This window comes from Peromyscus maniculatus, chromosome 23 (assembly GCF_049852395.1).
Source record: "Peromyscus maniculatus bairdii isolate BWxNUB_F1_BW_parent chromosome 23, HU_Pman_BW_mat_3.1, whole genome shotgun sequence".
Taxonomy (NCBI): Eukaryota; Metazoa; Chordata; class Mammalia; order Rodentia; family Cricetidae; genus Peromyscus; species Peromyscus maniculatus.
In genome coordinates this window covers 4,852,354-4,876,219 of record NC_134874.1, presented here as the reverse complement: position 1 = coordinate 4,876,219, position 23,866 = coordinate 4,852,354, and the positions used below count along the sequence as shown (strand labels likewise).

At 55.8% G+C, this 23,866-nt stretch overlaps 1 protein-coding gene across 2 annotated transcripts in view; it reads right to left on the bottom strand.

The window, feature by feature from the left end:
- Nucleotides 1–6,134: 6,134 nt before the first annotated feature.
- The window catches only part of Fam222a (family with sequence similarity 222 member A), a 48,179-nt gene continuing 30,447 nt past the window's right edge, over nucleotides 6,135–23,866 (bottom strand). For both annotated transcript variants that reach the window (XM_006993939.4, XM_042267872.2), the window contains exon 3: nucleotides 6,135–8,596. In XM_006993939.4, coding sequence (XP_006994001.1) covers nucleotides 7,290–8,596 — 1,307 coding nt within the window. In that variant the 3' untranslated portion in view covers nucleotides 6,135–7,289. The remainder of the gene's footprint in view (nucleotides 8,597–23,866) is intronic.

The following is a 23,866-nucleotide window of genomic DNA, read 5'->3' as shown; positions in this document are numbered from 1 at the left end:
TCATTTAAATCTCACGGGGAGTCTTACAAAGTTGACACTCGTTAGATTTTTTTTTTAATTCATTTTTTTTTGTGGGTGTGGGTATTTCGCCTGCATGTGTTAACCGTGTGCATGCAGTGCGTGCAGAGGCCAGAAGAGGGCGCAGATCCCTTGGAACTGGCGTTCCATACTGTTGTGAGCCGACTTGTGGGTCACAACATGTCGGCTAGGACCTAGGACAACGAAGCCATCTCTCCAGCCCCTCTTTTTAATTAAAATTTGTTACATTTATTCATTTTGTGTGTGCGTGGGAGCACACATGCCACGGCACAGGTGCGGAGGTCAGAAGACAACGGTCAGGAATCAGTTTCCCTCCCTCCACTATGTACTCAGATCACCAGTGTTGGTGGCAAGCCTCCTTGCACGCTGAGCCATCTTGCTGGCCCATGAGTAGTAGACATACTTTTTCTGTTATATGTGACATCTGCGTATGGCCTGGTGATTGAGTTTTCCTGGGTTGCCCAGCTCAGCCTCGAACTTGCTCTGTAACAGCTCGAACTGGCCACGAACCCAGCGCCCTAACTCAGCCTCCCAGCTGGAGGGGTCACAGACCTTCGCCACCTGGCTGGGCTCATAAATTGGCCCCTATGACCGAAAATGACCATGCAGCCTGGCTTCAGACATAGCTAATTCCAGGGGCTCAGCCGGGGTCCTCAAGACTCTGTCTTTTGGTCCTCAGTCCCGGCTTTTATGTGGCTTTTATCCCAGGACATCGTCACCAAGGTGCCGGCCCAGGAAGTTTCCAGCTTCATCCACCGTCCCAGGCCCAGACCCAGGGCTGCCTCTTGCTGGGCCGGCTCAGGACACGGGTCCACTCCTGAGCCAATCTCTGAGGGCAGGGAAGCGGAACGCTCTCTCATTGGTCAGACCTTATTTGCCCCGAGTCCCTTTTCCTGAAGACTGGACTGAGAAGGGGGAGCAGCCGTCTCCCCCACCCCAGGAAAGTTAGCTTTTAGCAGTTATGCTAGGTTGCACCACAGCCCTCTGCTCCCTTCTGCCCGGTACCCCAGACTGGCGAATGAGCTCTCAATCCCGTCTCCACCCCCCAAGTTCAGGTGTGACAGATGTGTGCCATCTGCTCGTCCCGCCCACTTCTCGTCCACACCCGTTAGCAGTTGAACTTTGCTTCGCCCCCTGCTGTGAGCTGAGCATAATTTCCTACACCTGGCCTTGACCATGTGACGTGTGTGAACCAATGGGATGCGAGCAGACCTTCGTGGCCAGGCGAGGATGAGCGTTTGCTGGTGCAGAGCTACCACAGATGCCTGAGAAGTGAACGCGTTTGGCTACTGCTGAGTTTTCTTGATTATTTTTTAAGTGATTTATTTATTTCTCGTTTTGCCTGCATGTGCCTGTGCACCACGTGAGTGTAGCGCCCATGGAGGCCAGAAGAGGGTGTGGAACTGGAATTACAGGTGGTTGTGAGCTACGGTGTGGATGCTGGGAACCAAACCCAGGTCCTCTGTGAAAGCAGCCGGTGATCTTAACGACCGAGCCATCTCTCCGGCCCTTTGGGGGTTTTGTTGTTGTTCATTTATTTATTTATTTATTTATTTATTTATTTATTTATTTATTTATTTATTTATTTATTTTGTGTGTGCGTTTGTTTTTGTTTTTGTTTTTTCAAGACAGAGTTTCTCTGTGTAGCTTTGTGCCTTTCCTGGAACTCGCTTTGCAGACCAGGCTGGCCTCGAACTCACAGAGATCCTCATATACTCTGCTCTGCCTCCCGAGTGCTGGGATTAAAGGCATGCGCCACCACCGCCCAGCTGGTTTTTTTTTTTTTTTTTTTTTTTTTTTTAAATAACGCCGTCAGCTATAGTTAATGGATTCGGAACCCACCCAGCCAAGTCCCAAACCAGAACTCTACGGCAGGCATTCAAGAGGCCGGGACCATCGCCAGGGCCTCCAACAGTGAAGGTGAGATCTGAACCCAGCACTGCGCCCTCATGGCCTCTGCCTCCCTGTGGAGGAGGCTGACTGTCAGCTGCCCCCCAGCCCCCATTGCTGTCTTGGCACCCTGTCCCTCCAGTGACTTCTGGCTTCCTGGGGGGGGGGCTCATTGGGGGTGAGTATGCATATAACATGTATGACGGACGCTGTCCCCCAAGTTTAAAGCTGTCTGAGAAATAACGGATACATAAGCAAAGGGTCGGGTCAAGTGAGGCTGTGCAGGAACTCGGGGGATTTTATAACCCGTATTGGCCCGGGCCTGTGGCTCCTGTGGATGCCTCTGTGCTTTGATTGGGTGATTAAGCAGCCCAGGCCTCTGTGCCTCCACTTCTGACTGGGCAGAAGCATGGACTTGAGGAAACTCCTGAGCCTTTTATTTTTGAGGACTCCAGGGTCCCTGAGGGCAAAGAGGGGGATTTTCCTAAAGGGGGGGTGGTGGGGATATGCGGCGGGGAGAGCGGCTGGGAGGAGGGCCGTGGCCAGCAGAGATCCACAACCCAGGGATTGAAGAGCCAAGGGGGTGTGGGGAGAGGCCAGGCTGGGAGTGCCCTTTGTGGAGGAAGGTTCAGACGACGGGAAGCCGGGAAGCCGATGACCAGGCAGAAGCCTGCTGTGTGTGAGCCTGAGGCTGGGCCTCCTCTTCCTCATACACCCTGCTCTACACAGTACGGACACCCCCACCCTATGACTATTTCCTCACTAGATGTTGGTATGGGAATAGCCCTGTGGCCCAGTTCTGATCCACAACGGGGCAAGTCTGATGGGGGAGTGGGAATTCTGGGAAAGCAGGAGAAACAGGAAGAGATGTGTGTGTGTCCGTCCGTCCGTCCATCCATCTGTCCCAGCTGCTCCTCACTGGTGGGTCTGGAAGTGGTGACTGGAACTGTAGCAGCTATCTTGTGACTAGGAAGGGAGGCTGAGAGACCAGACCAGATTGTGCTGGTTTGAATAAGAATGGCCCCCACAGGCTCGTGATTTGGATGCTTAGTCACCAGGGAGTGGCACTGTTTGGGAAGGATTAGGAGGTGTGGCCTTGTTGGAGGAGGCGTGTCACTGAGGTTGGGCCTTGGGATTTCAAAAGCCCATGTCAGGGTCAGTCTTGCTTTCTCTGCCTGTGGACCAGGATGTCGAACTCTCAGCTTCGGCTCCAGCACCATGTCTGACTGCTGCCAAGCTCCCACCACGGTGACAGTAGATGAAGCCTCTGAAACTGTAAGCCAGCCCCCAGTTAAGTGCTTTCCCTAATAATGCCGTGGTCATGGTGTCCCTCCACAACAATAGACTAAGACAGTGATGGGAAGGGCATGGGGTCCCTGATGACACCACTGAGCTCCTTATGACCCAGCCAACCTCTGGGCTACCCTGCCCTTAAGGCATCCTTTGATTATGTGAGAGAATACGTTTCTTTCTCACCTTAATGAGTGAAGCCATGGTCTCTGTCACTCACCACATAGGTAGGAAGCACAGTGTTTTAACTCCATTTTGTAGAGAAAGAAGTGAGACCCCCATAAAGGGAACCACTCCGGGACACACAGTGAGGATGTGGCTGAGGCAGGATTTGAACCTGAGTCCTGTCTTATTACAGGGTGCGTTTTCTAGTAGCCTTCTTGGGAGTTGCGGGAGGTGGAACCCAGATCTTAGAAGCAAGCGCTGTACCACTGAGGCATATCTCCAGCCCCACAAAAGTGTGTTTAAATTTAGTGTCTCAGGCCTTTACAAAGGTGCTGAGGTTTAACAGCTGGTGCTCCAGCTGTGGTCACATCTGGGGCCTCCTCAGAAGAGGCCAAAGGAACACGACTTGGGAGAAGCCTGTGTTCTCTCTGTGAGAAGAAGGTGGCCCAGCTTCTGGGGGGTTTAGGATCCAGTTGCTGTGTGATCTCAAGCAAATTGCCTTCCCTCCCTGGGCCTGTTTGCCCCTCAATATAGGGGTACCCACCTGGGTGTGCTAGGACATGCCGGTAACCTCAGCATTGGGGAGGCTGAGGCAGGGGGATCTTGAGTTCGAGGCTTCCTGCCTCGAACAAACAAATGGGTGTTCAGAGTGGCTGCCCACGGTCCTCCCCTTCCTAATAGGATGCTATCAACCTAGATATGAGGCCCAGCAACTCCTGGTTACGGTTGGATTCAAATCCTTGCTTCCCTGCAGCTCCTTATGAAGCCCGGTGTTACAATTGGGGAAACTGAGGCCCAGGGAGAAGGCCCTCATTTATTTTCCTCCACTGCAACACAAACACAATTTCCTGAACAAAGTTTTGTTCCCTGGGACATTAATAGAAACAAAAACTTAAGTTCAAATGTTGCCTGAAGGGCATCTAGCCTGCAGGACTTTTCAGAACCTTCAATATGCCGGTGTGGTCTGCGTAGCTCTGGGGTGCCGTTTCTTGTTTGGGGCAGTGCTGGGGCTTGGAACCTAAGGCATTTAGACTTGGTGTCTCTGTTCCAGTTGCTGTTAGTCCCTGGCTGTCCTGATCGGGTAAGATGCAGAAGCTGCCCCTTGGTGGCATTGCCAGGAGTGTGGTACAGCATGCCAGGACATGAGCAGCTAGGAGCAGAGATGGAACGGGAGGGCTTCCCGGCAGCCTCGGCAAGGGGGCTGTGGGCCGTGACTTTGCTGTGGGCCTCACCAATGACCTGTGCAGAGCGTGCTCCGTGCCAGCGGGGGCTGCTTGGTCCTGAGCCAGCTCTGACGGTCACCTTCCATGGCTCTGGTGGCCTGACCTGTCCCAAGGCTGCCCTGCAGTCCAGGGTCACCGTGAAAGCATGGGCCAGTGCCACAGCCTGGAGAATGCTCTTCAGGTCAGCCATCTCAGCTCCCAGAAGGGAAACTGAGGCCTGGGAAGAAGGAACCCAGCCACAGGGCAGACTGGTCTGCCCTCCTATGCATACTCCTGATGCTTTATTTCATCACAATATCAGGTTTTTTTTGGGGGGAGAGGGGGGAGCCCAGTTAAGAGCAGCTCAGTGTAGCAGCTGGGGCTCAGACCCTGTCCAGCTGCCTGCTGTGGCTTTAGGTGGTGTGGAGCTGCCATTATTTTCCAGGTGTTCCTCGGGTCCTGTGTCTGCGCTGGGAAACGGGTGTGATCTTATTCCTCACCTGATTGGGCCACTGAGGTCACTGCCGATTCTCTGGGTAGCCTGGTCTCCCACATCCCCCTGGGCTATCAGATATACCTGGCTCGCGAACTTCCCACGGAAAAGCCTGGTCTTGTCCACACGTGGCCACGTGGAGGCTGTTCCCTCTGAGTGGACTCTGGGTTGCTAAGAGGCTTCAGGAGACTGCAGCCCCAGCTGAGGGCTTGGCTGACTTGGGACATTCTTCCCTCTGCCCTAAGCCTCACCACACCGGCCAGGGCTCCACGTGGGGCGGGAGGGCTGCCTCAGACTGGAGGTCCCATTTTTTTTCCCTGGCATAGGTATGTGGCTCTTGGACAGGAGAGGAGCTGGAGACAAGCATGGGTGTGGATAGGGTGCAACGAAACCCACATGCTGTGGGGTTGGACCCCTCTTCCGGGCTCTCATCCTGCTGGGTGCTCTGGGCTCACACCCCCCTCCCCCACAGACTGTAGGACAGGTTTCTTGTCTTTCTCCATGTGGGCACCTGGTCCACGGCATTATATCCTTAGGCAAGAGACTCCCACCTTCCAAGAACATTGTGAGTCTCTGGCAAGTCCCAACTGGTCCCTGGTGAATGACGAGCTCTCGGTGACAGGATTGACAGGGTATGGGTATGTGCCAGGTGTCTGGCCCAGTGTCCTCTGGGCTGGCCAGGATGATGGCAAGCCTGTCCCCAGCTACTCTGCCACCATTTAGGCTGGGAGGATGATAGACAGAAGCTGGGGAGCAGCTTATGATGGGGCGGGGGGGAGTGGTGAAACCACCCCAGCCCTAGAGAGAGCTTTGGGCGCTCAGGTTTGACTCCGAGGTCTTGTTCCTGTGGATGGACCCTGGGCCACCGAACGTGACGTAGAACGCGTGGGGGCAGCACCCAGCTTGGAGAGTTTTGTAATAACTTGGGCATGGAACACAGCGTACGCCACCCTCCCGCCCCACCCCTGCAGGCTCCCTGGGGCGCCCTCCTGTGGATCCCTGAGGGAGGGAGCCAGCAAACAGCTTCACAGCGAGCTCACAGCTGAGACACCATCTGTTTTCTTTTCTTTTTTTTTCTCTTTCTCTTCGTTTTTAAAACAATATAGTGCAGGCTGCACTTCTCACAGTAGAATATAATGGTCAATTTTTAGTATAAAAAAAACATTCTCAGAGATTTGTAAATGCACTTAGTGCTTGGACAGGCCTTGGAGAGATACGGTACCGCTTCCGGAGCGAGCGCCGGGGGGCCGGGCTGGGGCCGGGGGACTGCAGGCCTTGACGACTTCGTGGGTTCATCTACCTCCCCTCCCCCGCCCATCTTACCCCCCCACAGCAGTGCAGGCCAGGCCTGGGGGTGGGGGTGGGGTGCAGAACAGGAGCTGGATTGGGTATTCCAGTTATAGCCAGTAGGTCACCCTCTCACTAGTTCCCAGGAGACCCCACACTGGAAGAAGGACAAGATCGTCCGTGTGAACGGAGTCGGAATTTAGCCCCTGTGACATCTTTGTGCGAATAGGGAAATGGTGGCCCTTCCTCGGAATGCAGACAACTGACATAAATATACAAGTCTAGGATGCAAGGGGAGTCTCCCTGGGCAATGTGCCCTTGTGCAGTGCACCGGCTGTTCCCGGCAGCCCTATAAGGTGTATGGGAGGGAACAGAGAAGAGGCTGGTCCAGGGTGTAGAGAGGAGGGTGGGGCGTGATTCCTATTAGGAAGGATGGGGAAGGGGAGAGTCAGGAGGAACAGGGGGGGCTGGTAGTCCTGAGGCCTCTAGGAGTCTGGAGTCAGAGTAGTCTTTACCTGGATTAGTTGGTGGAGGGGGGGCACTTTTGGACCCAGGGACTTCCTATGGATCCCTTCTGCTCCTTTTCTGAGAGACTAGGGAATTGTGGGTAGAAACCCAGTGCTGACTGGAGCACCCCTGGTCTGAGCGCCTCTGCTGGAGCCCCAGAAGGAACTTCCTGTCTGCAGAAGGTCCTCTCTCCCTGCCTCAGTGGAGGAAGGACAGTCGGGCCTTGCAGGCAGCCCTGGACCCCCCCTGCTTCCTGGGGCAGCAAGTTGGGGGAGAAGCCCTGGTATGTGAGGTCAACCTGCCTGCCTTCCGCAGCAGCCCGGACGGAGGGGTAACCAGCCTGTGCCGTGGCCTGCCAACCCCCAGCACCCTGTCCATCTGTCCGTCAGTCCACGTGCCCGCCGGGCGGGCAGACCTTATCTGTAGACAGGCAGGCGGATGTGGGCGTGCTGGTGGTCCAGCAGCCGGGGCACGGCCACCGTCTCGTACCCCTTGCCCAGCATCTGCTCCTTGATGCAGGGTGGCCGGATGTCATTGATGAGATACTCCAGCGACTGGAGACTGCTGCTCAGCACCGCGGTATTGCACACGCTCTTGCTGGCCAGGCCGGAGAGCGCGTCGGCGGGAGGCCCCGCTAGCTCCCTGGCAGCTCCTGGCCCCAGCTCTGTCACTGCCGCCGCCGCTGCCGCTGCCGCCGCCGCCGTGGGGTTGTAGCAGTCGCTGGTCGGCGTCACCAGAACACTGTTCCAGGGGGCCGCGAAGTACTGACCCACGGTGAAGCCGGCGGGCAGCCCCACGCCACAGTTGTGGGGCGACCCGTTGGCCCTCTCGAACGCCCGCCCGCCACACGTCTCGGGGGACTTGCTGGTGACAGTGCCGCTTCCTCCGTAGGCTCGGAGTGCCTGGGGCGGGGGCGGGGGCGGCTTCTGGGGCCACAGCAGGTAGTCCAGGCCGCCTTCGGCATACCCTGCAGGCTTGGTGGCCCCAGCCAGCGTCAGGGCCGACGTGGCCCCCTGGCTCAGTTCTGTGCCTTTCCGGCAGTCCGGCAGACCGGCCGTGGCCGAGTAAGCCATGCTAGGAAAGCTGGGCACCGGGCCGTGCTTGGCGGGGCTGGGGTGGGGCACAGCCACGCCCTGACAGGCGCTTGGTGCAGCCCCCGGGGCCTGGCACTGCTGGTTGAGCTGGCAGAGGAGGCTGTGGATAGAGGGCAGGTTGGAGGGCGGCAAGGGCAGGCCCCGGCCCGGCAGAGGGATCACCGAGGTGGCGGCGGTGGCTGCCGGCAGGCTGGGGGGTGGGGCGGGTGCCTCGGGTGGCTTCGGGTAAGCCAGGGGCCCCAGGGCGCTGGGCACCGGGTAGGGTGCGATGCCCACCCGCACGGGGGCCGGGGACAGTTTAGTCCGCTTGCCCTCCACACTCTTCAGCACACTCTTGGTGTGCCCCGCAGGCACGGCCGAGCCGGAGGAGGAGGAGGAGGAGACCGCAGCCTTGACGATGGCCAGCAGGCCCTGGTAGCCGGGCGCGTGCTGAGGGTAGGGGCTGTAGCGCTGGCCGCTGGTGTCATAGCCGTTGACCGTGCGGCTCAGGTGCTTGTGCTGGGGCACCCGGATGTTGGTGGGGAAGATTTTGATGGACAGTGGGCTGTTGGCCACCTTCTCGGCATAGGCATCCAGCTCGGCTGGGCTTGGGTAGCGGGCGGAGTGCATGGAGCTGGCCACTGACTCGCCTGCAGGGAGACGGAGGCACAGGTGAGTGAGGCCGGCGCCCGCCGCCCCTGACTCCCCACCAGGGCTCCAGGAGCTGCCCAGTCCCCTTCCTCTCTCACACTGGTCCCACACTTGCAACTTTTGAACCAAAGCGTAAGGTTCGTAGAGGACACCGCACCCATGCACAAGGTTGAGGTACAGGCCCCACCCACCACAGGCCCCACCCACCACTGGCCCCACCCACCACTGGCCCCACCCACCACTCCTCGGCCACAGCCAAGCTTGCCGCCTTGTTTCCTATTTGCAGCAGGGTGTGTGTGTGTGTGTGTGTGTGTGTGTTTGTTCGTTCCAGGTGGGCCTCAAACTTGATGCATATACAAAAATGACCTTGAACTTCAGATCCTGCTGCCCCTCTCCCCCAAGTGCTTGGGTCACAGCTGTGTGCCGTCACGACCTGTTACGCGGTGCCTATAATCGAACCCAGAGCCTCACGGTGCCAGGCGAGTGCCCGACCAACTGAGCATCCTCAGCCCCACCCCCACCTCTGGCGACCTAGACCAGCGGGGGCTGGGTGCTCATGGTGGCTGGCCCGTTAATACTGTGTGTGGCATTCTAAATGGTGAGACTTAACCCACTATAGGTGGTCACAACTGTCTCGGCCCTGGGGGAGGTGAGTTGCTGGTCCACAGACCCCCCCCTCCTGGCGTCCTGAGCCATTCCAGACCAGAGCACAGCCCAGAGCTTCCTCTGAGGCAGGGGGACAGGGAGGCACACAGGAAGACCTGTACGGGTGCTGGCAGGGTTGGGGTGGAACCCTGGTTATGTGGGCCCCAGGCAAGCTGTCTGCTTAGGCACGCTTCACTTCTCCCACTTGTGGAATGGGGATAATAATGGTGCCGGTCAGCAGGGTGACCTCAGCAGTGCCTGAGGGGCCCAGTGGCGTGAGTCACAGAGTGGGTGACAGGACATCGTAGCTCCTGGGGGACCTCGGGGCTTCACCATGCTGAGCCTCCCTTTCCTCATCTATAAAGTAGGGCAGTGTTGCTCCTAAGGCTGCCTCTCTCTCTGAGGGTGGCTGTGAGGAGTTAGCAGGTCCGTGTGGAGTAGGCGGTGCCGGAGGAGACCGGTGTTCGAGTCCGGCCCAGGGCAGGGCCTCCTCGGAGGGACAAACCCGCGAGGTCCTTTCAATTGCAAAGTTCCTATCTGTTCCTCCCAGGGCCCTGACCAGAGTGGCCCTGGTCCAGCGTCAGTCAGGATGATGGTTTTCTGTGTCGGGCAGGCTGGCGGCAGCAGAGTCAGCCTTCCCAGACAGGACTGCCAGGGGCAGCTGGGAGAGGTCGGGCCAGCCGGGGCAGCAGCGCCTGTGCACGTCAGGGCGGCTTCTCGCCACACTGCGCACTCCAAACAGTTGAGGATACGTGCTTGTCACGACTAGGGGTCTGCATACTGGTGGCTTCCAGTCGGTAGGCCCTCTCGGCTGCTTCACACCTCACACCCCACAGCACACAGAAGGGGTGATCTGCCCAGCCCCTCGGGCCAGCAAGGCCCAGGTGCAGCAGGGTAGGAAGAGGAGGTGACATGGGACAGGGAAGCATCCCTCTATCTCCCCATCCGTCAGGCCTCACCTGGGTCCAGAAGGTAAGTCCACCCCTGACCCTGCTCCGGGCATCCCCAGCTCCTAAGTGGCCTAAAATAAACTTGGTGTGGAGAATGGAAATGTCACTTTGGCCAACGGGGGAATCTTTCTCTGCGATTGGATTTAAACTACATTATACAAGCAATTTCATGGGCACTTAGCACCGCTCTGAGAGTCCCACAAAAAAAGGGACCAGCTCTTCATTTGCCAGCCATAAATCAGCAGTTGCTATAATGAGCCCAAAAATGTCACTTTTATGCAATTTTACAGATGAACAAAACTGGTGAAATTAGCTGTGGAAACCTACCAGACTCAGCAAAAGCAGCTGCCGGGAGGGGAAAAAAATGATAGCCGTGTGTATTTTCGTTCCCCTTAAACTCTCTTTCCAAGCAAGTGTCTGCCATTGTGGTGTGAAAACTCATTTGTCCCCCGCATTATGCTTTCATTCGGAGTTTATCTTGAGTATCCAATGAGCCACCAACTGTGAAAATGATTAAATCTACAAAATCTATCTAATGGATGGAATAAATTAGGTGTTCAAAACCTTAAGAAAGGAGAGGAAATGCCTACTTCCCTGGTCTTCTTACCAAAAGAGGGCGCACCTTGCCCCGATCTGGTTAGTGGGCGTCCTGCAGGTGGTAGCTCTCGAGGGCGAGGCGGTCTGGATACAGAGCCTCGTGGCCGGCACTGGCTAGGTACAGGCTCTGCAGCCACCATTTTCTGGGTGGCTTGTGTACAGAGGGCCAAACAACTGTGAGCGGGTGGGGGAGGCATCCCTGTGATGTACATAGAGATAGATGGGTGTGACGTGTGGCAGCCAGCCTGGAGACCCGCCTCCTTAATGATTCCGACCAGCTGGCACTCCAGCCCCTGCAGTCCCCAGGACCCACACCGGGCAGGGGTGACCTGTATAACCAGTAGGACCCTTTGGAAGGAAACATGGTTTTCTGCAGTCTGGTTCTCCCACAACACCCAGGCGCACAGGGACCTTGGGGAGGTCTATGGGGGTGAATAGAGGCCTTGGCCACAAGAGTCCTGCTCAGCCCCAGCTGAGCCTCCTGAGGGACCCCGAGTAGACACTCAGCCAAGCAGCCCTTGGGTTCCCAAGTCCTGTCAGCCACAGGGTGTCGTCACCTGATGCATGGTAAGATGACACACATCCCTGGTGGGACTGGAGCATGTCTGAGGGCCACCCTCATGAGCCATTCATCATCCAGCTGCTCAGGGTTGGTGTTTGGTGGGCGTCTTTCAGGCCGTGGCGACAGCGAGGCTGGAGTCCGCCATCACGGGCCTGGTTAAATCATGGGCTCCGCATACGCCTTTGAGATGGTATCCCCACTTAAAGCCTTGGTCCCTAAAAAACTTTTTTTTCTGGCTACCCCCGAGTGCTTCAAACACAGCCTCTTCTACAGTAGACCTGGCTTGGGACCCTAGGCTACTTGGCTCCTGGGCCCAGATTGTCAAAGTCCCAGTCACAAGTGCTCATATCCTCCCACGGTCTGGAAAACAGTGCCACAGGGAATAGGGAAGGGTCCTCTGGAGGGGCTGGGGAGCTCTGTGACAGTGGGTTCCTTAGGTGAGGACAAGGGGGAGGTGGCGTGACCCCACTGGGGAAGCCCGGCACCACCACCACCACCCCCGCTCCCCCCCGCCGCCCGTTCCAGTTGGTTTTTTGGAATCTCGGTGGCATCTGTCGTCGCTGAAGGGGGTCACAGTAGACTGACTGCAGCTGGCCTCGAGAGTCAGGGCTTCAGCAATGGCTTTTGCATGGCTGAGGCTCCGCTAACCACAGGACACAGTGGACGCTTGAGCCTGTCCATTCTGGCTTGAGCCTGTCCATTCTGGACCGTGGCCACCGCTCTGCCTGCCAGACATCCACCGTTCCCTGGGCCGTTCACTGTGCAGGCCGTGAGGGGAGGAGCCAGCACCCTGGATGGAGATGGCAGGCAGACAGGTGTGGTGGTGACGTCCACATTCTTGGGCACGTCTCCCATAAATAGTGGTACCTGGTTCCCCCTCGTTTGGCATGACCTGGACCAGTGGCTTCATTATATTGAGAAGAATGGAGTGTGGGTGAGCAGGGGGGTGAGACAGGGGTCTCTCTATGCAGCCCTGGCTGTCCTGGAACTTACTATGTAGACCTCACAAAACTTCTCACAGAGGTCCACCTGCTTCTGCCTCCCGAGTGCTGGGATTAACGGTGTTCACTACCACTCGTGGGGACTTGGTCCAAGGCCACGTGCCTGCCACTTGGACCCAGCTGTGTGGAGAGGCCCCAGACAGGTATCTTGCGTTCAGAAGACCCTCAACGCTTCCTCCTCCATCCCCGGGAACATCATGGGGCAGCTTCTCACTGTCATGTCCAGGGCATAGTGGCTGCTTGGCATTGACTCTGGGACAGTTTGACACGCTGCCCTGGGAATCGGCCGTGAGGCCCAGTGGACTGGAAGGGCTCGTGGCTTGGACCCAGGGGCCAGTGAGGAAGCAACCTTTGAAGGAGACGGGGGAGCTGTACAGGCTCTAAGCAGGGCTCAGCAACCCGGAGTTGGGTGTTGGAAACGGAAACATCCAGGCCACTGTGGCCAGCTGGTGTGTGCTTCATCATGTGACAGGCTCCCATCCATTATGAGTGGGGTATAAAATAGTCCCCTGAAGGGCCCACGTGTTGAAGGCTTGGTCCCTGTGGCTGGTGCCACAAAGCAGGGTTGACGGGGGTCTTAACGAGGGCACTAACAGGTTAACCCACCGATGTGTTCATCTTGAGTTGACCAGTAGGTGGGCCTGGCTGTGGGCGGCGACGGGGGTATGCCTTGGAGTATGGGCAGCAGGTGGGAAGGACAGGCCAACTGAGCACAGAGGGGTTTCTAAACCCCAGGTCTGCCCTGTGTACCCCAGGTCTGCCATGTGTACCCTCTGTGCCGCTGCCCCTCTCCACGCCGGGAGTAATTGGCTTCACACTGCTCGAGCCCCGGAGGGTCTTGGGAGCAGGCGCAAAGGACTGGCCTTCCTGGGTGTCCTTGGCCGGTGCCAGTGTTGACAGTGACTTTTTTTTTTGGAAGCTCTGGTGTGACACTCCCACTCAGCACCTCTGTCAAAGCCTTCACTAAGATGTGCTGTTCAAGGCGACGGTGGAGGTGCTAGCCCCCTGACCCAGACTTCCCTCTGCAGCCTCCTCTCTGGTGACAGGCCCTGAAGGCACACACACAGTGACACACAGTGTCACGCTTTCCCCTGGGTCAGCCACGGTGCCCTTGCGAGGCAGCTTTGGAGGAGGGCCCAACGCTCAGAAAAGGTTAGGCGTGCAGGGTTAGCCTCCAGAAAGGGTGACCTGGGCCGCTTCTCCCTGCTCAGCTCTCCCCCGATCCATCTCCATCCAGGAAGCCCCCATTAACGGCTTGTCTGGAGATTTAAAAGGCTGGCAGGAAGTGCCTGGCCGACTGTCGCCGCTATTAAGTTAATGTTATGGGCCTTTTACAGGTGCGTTAAATAGACGCGGTTATTAACGAGTATATTAAGCCAATTAAAACCAGCCCTCTGAGTGGGGTTTAATGTTGCCTCAGGGAGACGAGAGGGCTTCACTGCACTTGCCGCCAGCAGCGGCAGGGGAGGGCAGGGGAGGGAGGGCAGGCGGGCGGGCGGGGCTCCACGGTGGGGACCACAGAGCAGAGAAGCTAAGTGGTGGAGTTGGGTCACGGGCACCTTGATGGTGCAGACCTCGGGCAGCCTGCGTTCTTACCAGCGTGGAGCTGAAGGGTGGGTTCCAGGGGACTTGGGCATGCAATGAGATGCTTTTTTAAGGGTGAGTGGGGGGCCGCCATCCCAGAATGCCCGGCCCTGTGCTCCAGATGCCCTGCAGGAAGTGGCCTGGGGGACGGGCCGTTTTGTGAGGTGTATCCTGGGGCTAGCCTGCCTTGAAAAGAAATGAGGCTTTGGGAGGGCAGGCACCTGCTCGGGAGCCTGGGGCTGGGGGCAGCACACTTGGAACTGGGTCCTCCCCAGGTGGCCCGGCCCCCCTCCTGACTCATGGGCACATGCCCTGGAGCAGTAGTTCCAGGGGAACCTTGGACTTGTGGGTACAGAAGGGTGCTAGCTGTCACTCTCCCACAGGCGTGGGAGGGGGGCGATGGCGTCAGTGACATTCCTTCCTCTCTTCCGTCCAGCCCCTGCCTCTCCACAAGGGACCAGGAAGTCCTAGGGCACCGCCCTTCATCTGCATTCCCCTTCACTGTGACACCATGCCCTTGGAGGTGGCAGCCTCCTGAATGCTCAATTAACGTGACACTAATTAGCTGGTGGCACCAGGAGAATGCCTGATGAGGCCGCTTGGGGTCGGGGAGGGGGGGAGACGACTGGGCAGGGGGAGCAGCTGTTTTCTGGTCTTTATTGGGAAGGGACTCTAGCAGTCGTGGGGATGGATGGATGGATGGATGGCTGCTTGGCAGCATGCTGGCTGTCCCAGGGACCCCAGTCTGCTGCATGTGCTGACCCCTGCTGGTCGACCAGGGGATCAGACCCTGGATAATTCCAGGCGTGCTCTGTTAATGGCTGGGGACCTCCTGGTGTGTGTGTGTGTGTGTGTGTGTGTGTGTGTGTGTGTGTGTGTCTGTCTGTCTGTCTGTCTGTCTACAGCTCTCTGGCCTATCTCATCAGAGCAGGGGACGATGATGACATGGGAGAATATTCTAATGATCCAACACATGGATGAAGCCACTAGATCTAATCGGGGGACATCCTGCATTTACTGCAAGACACACACACACACACACACACACACACACACACACACACACACACACACGCCCGCCCCGAAGCCCCCCCCCCCGGTGGCCTCTGTGTCACCTCCATCCTTCCCCATCCTAATGTGCCTGTCCCTCACCTGAGCCTCGCGATCTCTTACCTGCCCCTCAGCCTGGCTGTTTCGCCCGCCCGTCTGACACGCTAATCTGCACCGTCCACACAAGGGGCAGCCTGAGTCGTCCCTGCCAGGCCAGGCCTCCTCCTCCGGGTCTCATGCCCTTTGCCCACTACCAGACCCCTACTTCCTTTCAGTTCTCTCTCTATATGCTCACATTTCAGAAGAGAAAATTAAATACTAGGGCTAAGGGTGTAGCTGGGGGGGGGGGAGCGGTTGCCGAGCGCGCACGAGGTCCTGGGTTCGATCCCCAGCCCTGGGAGAAACAACACCCAGAAACAAACCTCAATTCTGTTGAAAACAGCATCGAAAACAATAGGAGCAAACTTTCACAGAAGGAAGTGATCTACCAGTGACAGAATGCTGTTGAAAGAAATCACTTAAATAAATGGGAAGACAGTCCATGTTCATGGACTGGGAGACTTGGGATGGCAGCCGGCCGCCTTGCAGAAACTAAGAATCTTGTCCTGAAATTCTGCGACTCCAGAAACATCCAAACCATTTCTAATTCTGAATCTTAATGAAGAATTAAAATAATCGGGCCACTGTGGGTACCAGGCATAAAAACAGAGGCACCAGCATGTCATAGGACAAACTCATACCCACCCAGTAGGGAGAAATCGGCTTTTTCAGTGACTGGTATCAAAGACAACTAGATGTCTAGACTTCGGTGATAACTAGACAGCTGCATTCAAAATGATGATGTTGGATCATTTTCATATACAAAGATCAACTCAAAACTGTAATTAGAGCAGGCCGGCGGTGGCTCACACCTTTAATTCCAGCACTCGGGAGGCAGAGGCAGGTGGATCTCTGTGAGTTCAAGGCCAGCCTGGTCTACAGAGCGAGATCCAGGAAAGGCTCCAAAGCTACACAGAGAAACCCTGTCTCGAAAAACAAAAACAACAACAACAAAAAATTGTAATCAGAGACCTACACAGAAAACCTCAAACTTTTCAAATACCCTTTATTCACTTATTCTATGTGGGGGTGGAATGCAAGCCCCACGCATGCACAGGGGCGACAACTCTTTCCACCATGTGGATCCTGGGCGTCAACTCAGGTCCTCAGACTTGGGAGCAGGAGCCTCCAACCCCTACGCTCTCTCACTGGCCTCAAGACTATAGAGATGCTCAGGAGAAAACCCAGGAGGCCACCACACAACAGCTCGGGTCCAACGGAACCCTGTCTGACATGGAAGCACCTGACGATGGACGTGATGTCACCAGAACGAAACAGTCCGGTGCTTCAAAGCGGAATCGGGAAGTGGGAGGGATGCGCACGGCGTGACAGGAGAGGATTGTTGCAAACCACGAGCACGCACGAAACGGGACCCGGACCCGGAATACACGTGGGACCTGGATACCCCGAGGGAAAGGCAAAGTCACGGAGTTCAGAGAGGCGCTGCACAGACATTTCATCAAAGAAGATACATAAAAGCCAGGAAGCTCCTGAAACGGACTCAGAGCACTCCGAGACGGTAACAAGGACGGGGGGTCGCTGGCCGCGGGCACACGCCCGTAGCCCCGGCACCCGAGAGGCTGAGGCAAGAGGATCGCTGTCATTCTGAGGCTGGCTTGGGCTGCAGAGAGAGACCCCGTCTCCAGACAGAACATCGTGGGGCTGGGACTCGGGTCCTCACGCATGCAGGGGGAGCGCACACAGGCAGCTCTCTTCCGAGCCCGGCCACCAGTGACGTGTTATCAGAACAGTCCCCCTGCTGCTTCCTATTAAGTGACGCCCGGCCGTGTGGCCTGTGAGGTCCGCACGGACCACGCCAAGTCCGTCCGCAGCCTCTGCCGTGGAAGTCGGTCTACAGGCACACTCCAGCTCAGGTTGCCATCTCCCAGATGTTCTGTGTCGGACCCTGACGTGTGTTCAGTTCCCTCTGCTGCCTGCCTGGCTCCTGGAACCCCCTGCCCTGGGGTGGCCTGGGGTCTTTACTCCCGCCCACCGTGTTCCGGGCCCTCAGGTTCCCTGGCCGTGAGTCTGACTGGATTTTCCAGATGGGTGAGGGGCAGGAGCCCAGCGCACCACACCCCCTCCGGAAGGGCACGATGACTCTGAGACATTGCTCCTGATAGTTTTTCTTTTACATTTTTATTTTGACAGAGGGAAGGCAATACATGTCGAGGTCAGAGGACAACTTACAAGAGTCAGTTCTAGCCGGGGGGCGGTGGTGGTGCACGCCTTTAATCCCAGCACTCGGGAGGCAGAGGCAGGCGGATCTCTGTGAGTTCGAGGCCAGCCTGGTCTACAGAGCGAGATCCAGGAGAGGTACCAAAACAACACAGAGAAACCCTGTCTCGAAAAAAAACAAAAGAAAAAAGTCAGTTTTCTCCCTACCGTGGGGGTCCCAGGAATTGAACCTACGTCCTCAGGCTTGGCAGCAAGCGCCTTTTTACCTGCTGAGCCATCTTGCCGGCCCCTTCTGTGGCTAGAACCAGCAGCCCCCCCCCCCCCCCGTAGAAATGCTTGTGGCTCCAAGTTCCCTGGGGCAGAAGCTCCAATCGGTGGGTCACAGGGGATTCCCAGCGGTAGGGAAGGGTGAGAGTCGGGATGAACGTCTGTCTACCTGCTCTTGAGTTACATGCCCTTCAGTGTTTCTCGGCCATGGCGAGGAGCAGGGGTGGGGAGCCTCCTACACTTCTGTAGACCGAGGTGCTGGGGGGTCAGGGAGATGGCAGGCAAAGGTTTGGAACTGGCTGCCCACCCGGATGGTTCTCCTTCCCTCCTCCCCATGTCCTAGAGTCCAGTCCCCCTCCTAAAGCTGCAAATGTGCCCTGTGTGGGGTCCAGCCAGGACCTGACCCCTTGGATCCATCATCCACCTCAGTTCCTGGCGGGGGGGGCGGGGGGGGGCGGGCGGGCTCTGGCACAAGCTGTCCACGGCTCGTGGGCACCTCCCCCTCCCCCCACAGTGCCCTTGAGCACAGCAGTGCCCCCGTCCCTGAACTGGCCCCTGCCAGCTACACAGAAGAACTCCTTGGGGTTCTCTGCAGAGCCAGTCTTTTGCACCATGCACAGCCCAGTGTGTGTATTAGCAACCGCAATGAGCAATATTTGTTAGCTGGTGAGGTCCTGCCTAGCTGAGATGGAGGTTTCTATAGGGACGATCAGGTCTGGCTTGGGACTTTGGGACTCTGGCCAGTTGGGAAGCTTAGCTCTTAGGCCTAAGGGAGGGGAGGGGACACACACACTCTGTTCTTTCTTTTCAGGACACTTTCTTTAGTCACCTAGGATAGGCCACCCCAGCCAGCCAGGCAGGCTCCAGGCCACAGATTTAAAAAAAAAAAAAAAAAAGATTTATTTACTTTGTATACAGCATGTATGACCAGAAGAGGGCGCCAGATCTCACTGTAGATGGCTGTGAGCCACCATGTGGTTGTTGGAAATTGAACTCAGGTCCTCTGGAAAAGCAAGCAGGGTTCTTAACCACTGAGCCATCTCTCCAGCCCCATGTCTTAAGATCTTAAGAGATGTAACCTGTGGCCATTTCTGGTCCCTTAGGTGTATTCTGAGCACACGTGCCAGCTGGTTCTTGTCATAGTTCTTTAAGTCAGGCTACTGTGATCCCCCTCGTACAAGAGAAGGACAGGGTCTCAAGCTGGCTCCCCCACAGCTGGATCTTTTGATGTGACCCATCACTGGTGGCCAGAGCTAGATTTTTTTCTATCCATCTCATCTGACCCTTTGCTTTATAGAAGGGACACAGGCCCTAGGAGACCGATCAACTGGTCCAAGGTCACGCTGTCCACAGTCAAGACCTTCCTACCCTGCTGGTAACCCGGCATGGCCCAAAGCTCAGGCTGGCCCCTCCACTCTGAGCTCTGCTTGGGCCAAAAGAGAGGAGAAGAAGGCTCCTCCGCTATGAGCCACACCTAGAAGGAGAAGGCAGGAGCCTGGCCAGGTGTCACGCAGGGCTGGCAGCAGAGCCTGGGCCATAATTCACTCGTCTCCTTCCTTGCTCCCCCATGTGCTCCTTGGTTACACTAGACCCAGCATCCTTTCTGGCAGGTAGAGAGGTGTGGAAGACCGGAGCGGGAAGAAACATGCCTGCGATGCCCTCTGTACTCTCCTGCCCCAGCCCAGAGTGACAAAGGGAATGCAGCCACGGCCTAACTAGGCATGCTGGCCCGTACCTACGCTCCCAGCACTTGGGAGGCAGAGGCAGGAGGATTGCCAGGAGTATATGGCCCAAAACCTGGACTACACGGTGAGACCCTATCTAAGAACAAGGACAGATCCTGTGAGAGCTAGGCCCTCCTAGGAGAACTGAACCGACTAGAAACATCCCAGATGCCCGACCAGTGGTGTCTAAATGGCCACTCCCACTGTGTACAGTGCACATAGCTGCTCGGGCCCCAATGCAAACAAAGATGCCTGCTGGAAAGATCAGGTGAGGTGGGGGAAAAAAAAACTGCAGGAAAGCTGTGAGGCGCTGAGCTAGCAGCATGCACTCCCTAAGCCAGGGGACACCCCAGATCCAAAGCCTAAGTCCCTCTCCCAGTGACAGGAGAGGGGCATGGGACACACTTGGCTGACAGAGCACAGGACCACATACACAATCACACAGTCATGCCCCACCCGCTCTGCAGCCTGGGAGCGATGGAGGGGGAGGAGGATGTGCACCTGGGACACCCTGGGAGTCCAGTCAGGACATGGCCTCAGCTTTTCTGAACCATAAACTTCCTGCACACAGCCGGGCAGGACAAACTCCCTTCCTCCAGAGGTAAGGCGCGTTGACCAAGCATCAGACCTCATCAAAATAAAGCTCGGGCAAGGTCATGGTTGATATCAAAACTGCATCCCAAGGGAAGACTGTTACCATAGAGGAGATGGCCGTGACCGCCCAGGGCCTCGTGGAGAGATGGACTGCAGGGAGAACATGTAACAGCAACTGTGTTGTAAAGCAGGAACACAACGCAGCTTCGAAGAGGAGAGAACGGTCTGCAATGTGCAGCGGGGGGAGAGCATGGTGGGAGGGGATGAAAGCCAGGAGCCCGGCTTAGAGGCCATGGTCCCGGGAAAGGGGTACAAACAGGTCAACCCAAGACAGGTTGGTAAAGCAACTGGATACAGAGGGCATCTAAGTTTGAAAACCAGGGTACAGGGGTGGAGTGAGGCGGGTGCAGGGCGGCATGGAATTTCGTTTTCTTTAACCCTCTCAAGTAGAGATACCAGGGACGGAGCATTTGGAAGGTACGAAATCGGGACTTAAGAGTTACCTGAGGCCGCCCAGCCGCACACTGGAGGCCAGCTAACTTCAGCTGATGGAACGTAAGGCGAACACGTTGGTGCACTGATCCTGTTTCTCGAGGACACCGTTGAAGAAAACCAGGAACTGTGGTAACGCCACAGAGAGGCTGGGTGCGGGAATGAGGGGTCAGTTACACCAAAACGCCACTCTCCTCTTTACTAGCCGGGACCAGAAGATGCCATTTGCAGCTGCTGAGGTTGCAAATATAATGTCAACTCCAAGGAGCAACTGCAGAATGCATCGATTCCATCATTTTCTTCAGGGGAAAACACACACACACACACACACACACACGTCAGAAACACAGCTCAGCTCTGTAAAGCACCTGCCTTGCGAATGTGAGGACTTAAGTCTAGATCCTTGGCCATATGTGAAGGGAAGGCAGAGAGACAAGAGGGTCCTTGGGGTGCCTGGGCATCCAGCTTAGCCAGCTGGTGGGCACTGGGTTTAGAGAGATGGTGGGGAACAGTAGAAGGGGGCCACCCCCAGAAGTAGTAAAGGGGGAGGTGTGTTTGGATCACCAAGCTTCATCCAGTTCCACAGCATGAGAGTCCTATCAAAGTAACCCAGAGCGCTGGCGAAGGTGTCAGGAAAAACGTGAGTTAAAATCTCATCCAGTCCCCCAAGTGTTAAATACTTTGAAAGATTTACTTCCCATGAAGGTTTACAGTACCGATATCTGCACATTAAGCAGCACTAGTATCATAATGGATTCTACGAGAAGAAACAGCCTGGAACTCATTAGCAGAGGGCAACTAGCTCCTTATCCAGGTTGACGCAGAGGAGAATGAGGGTGTGTGGCAAACCCTGAATCCTAAAGACAGGCTCACCTTCAGAGTTCACAATGGAAAAAACCAAACCAAAGGTTACTTTGTATCACAGAGGACTGCAGACAAGATCTGGTATTTTTTGGGTGGTATGTCCTTAGACACAAAAAAAATTTCAATGAATTTTTAGGGGCATCTCTGGATTTCTCTCTCTCTCTCTCTCTCTCTCTCTCTCTCTCTCTCTCTCTCTCTCTCTCTCTCTCACACACACACACACACACACACACACACACACACACACACACACACCCTCAGATGGACACGCAGGGCTTGGAAAAGTCAGGATGAAGGGGGAAAAATCAGAAGCAACACTGTAAAACAACTAGAAAGTAAAATTCAAAATACTTTGTAGCCTTTTCCTTAAAAAAAAAAAAACCAAAACCAAAACCATTGCAGAGCGTTCGAGGAGGCTCAGAGGGAAAAGGAACTGCTGCTGCCGGACCGAGCTCCATCCTTGGGACCCACACGGTGGAAGGAGAGAGCGAACTTCTGCAGTTTGTCCTCTGACCTCCGCCCACAAGCTGTCCAGTCCACTATTTCTCACACAGATATATGGAGTTTTTAAAAAGTAAAAATCAAAACGATTGTCTCTAACTCGAAAAAAATAACTTCAAAAAGCAGGAAGATTTTAATAAAGAGAAAAGCATAAATCAATGAATTAGACTCCCTAAAAGGCTAATATTGCTAATAAATACTACAGATTGATCTTTGGGGACGGCCTTAGATCACATCATTAGCTAATGTAATCAAGGACAGGGGACGAGGCGAGGAGATGGCTCAGCAAAGTGCCTGTGCTCCTTAGACCCCACCTCAGATGAACACGGGGGACACCTGACTAACCCCTCCCCCACCTCTCCCCACACTGGGGAAGCCCAAACAGCCCCCTGCCTGGGGCTCACTGGCAACCAAGTTTACCACTTCCAGCCACCGGAGAGACTGTCTCAGACAAGGGCGGGGACCCTGCGGTGGTCCTCTGGCCCTTAGAGTGGTGCACAGAGCTGCACACATAAAAACAGAAGAGCCGGCGTCGGGGTGATCCAATTACACTACACTATGATGCTCATCCCTATGTCACCTCATCGATAAACCTGGATCAAATGATGTTAAAAACTATTTAACAGACCCATTCAAGGATCAGGAGAATGATTAAAACAATTACTACAGAAGAAACCGTGAGCAGCGTTAAAAGGCCACCGGCCCCACCCAGCGCACGCTGGCTTAGTTTTACCCCGGAACTGAACAAGCTTTACAACAGACAGTTCCGAGGAACTGTCACCCAGCGCAGGGACAGGGAAGGCTACAGATGGCACCAGCCAACAAGAAACGGACTGTTCGGATGTGGGGCGTGGGAGCAGGGTTAGGGCTCCATTCCAAGACCCTGTCTTAAAGAAGGTTGAAACACTGTCTTTCTAATTAAGGTAGGAATCTTAAATAACAGATCCACTCCCGAAAGGATGTTATAAAGATTGATTCCCCGATGACCACATGGGGTTCAACCAGAAAGCAAGGACACGTCAACATGAAGGCGTCCAGGGACATCATCGCTCATAACCTGCAAAGCCACCTGGAAGTGTTCCAACCCCCATTCTTGATTGTAAAACTTCCACGAAATGGAGACGGACTTAACTGGATCAAATACTCATTTCACAGCTCGCATTTCCTTGGCAGGGCAATCATCGGCGCACACAGTACTCTTTGGAATGATGACAGGCACACAGTCAACCCTATTCAACAAAGCAAAAAACAAAATCGGAGGAGCCAGGCATGGTGGCCCACACACCTTTAATCCCAGCACTGGGGAGGCAGAGGCAGGTGGAGAGTGGCGAGTTCGAGACCAGCCTGATCTCCATGGCGGGCTCCAGGCCAGCCAGGGCTACGTAGGCGCTGTCTCAAAACAATAAACATACTCAACAAAAACCAGCCTGGCGGCGCACACTTGAAATCCCACCTCCTTACAGGGAGAGGCAGTATGACGAGGAACGCGGTCTCACGGATGTGGCAAGTTTGAAGCCAGCCTGGACTCCATGGGACTGGTCTCAAAAAGACAAAGTATTAAATAAATGACCATTTTCGCTGCTTGCTGTAAATCTAGAGGACTGCACTGGGAAGCCCTTTTAGCAACAGAATGCTGCGAGAAGACAGCGGGAGCCAGCCGCGGTCACAGGATCAGCCTCCGCTAAGGGAGCAGCAGTGCATCAAAACGCTCTCCTCTCCAGCCGCGAACGGGCCCCCAAATGTGTGGGAACTAAATGCAGCGACTGTTAGAACGTTCCCGGGGAACACAGGAGGAAGTCTGAACACTCGGGCCCGCCTCGCTCTCGGAGGGAGAGAGCCCTACAAAACACCATTTCTCCGGGATCCACCTGTCGAGGTACGCAGCCCCCACTGTGAATGCCACCCCAAGAAAGTGGCTCCCCAGGTTAGAAGGCAAACAAGCAAGGTTACCATGGAAATCTGGAGTGGGTTACCAAGGCGCATGAAGCTATCCATGTTATGTTATCCATGCTGCACTGGGGCTGACCGTGGGGGACCAGCCCTCGGGCTCGGCAGGTAAAGGTGCCAGCCACTAAGCCTGAGGGCCCGGAGTTTGATTTTGGGGACCCACATGATGGAAGGAGATAAGTGATTCCCACAAGTTGTCCTCTGACCTCTCCAT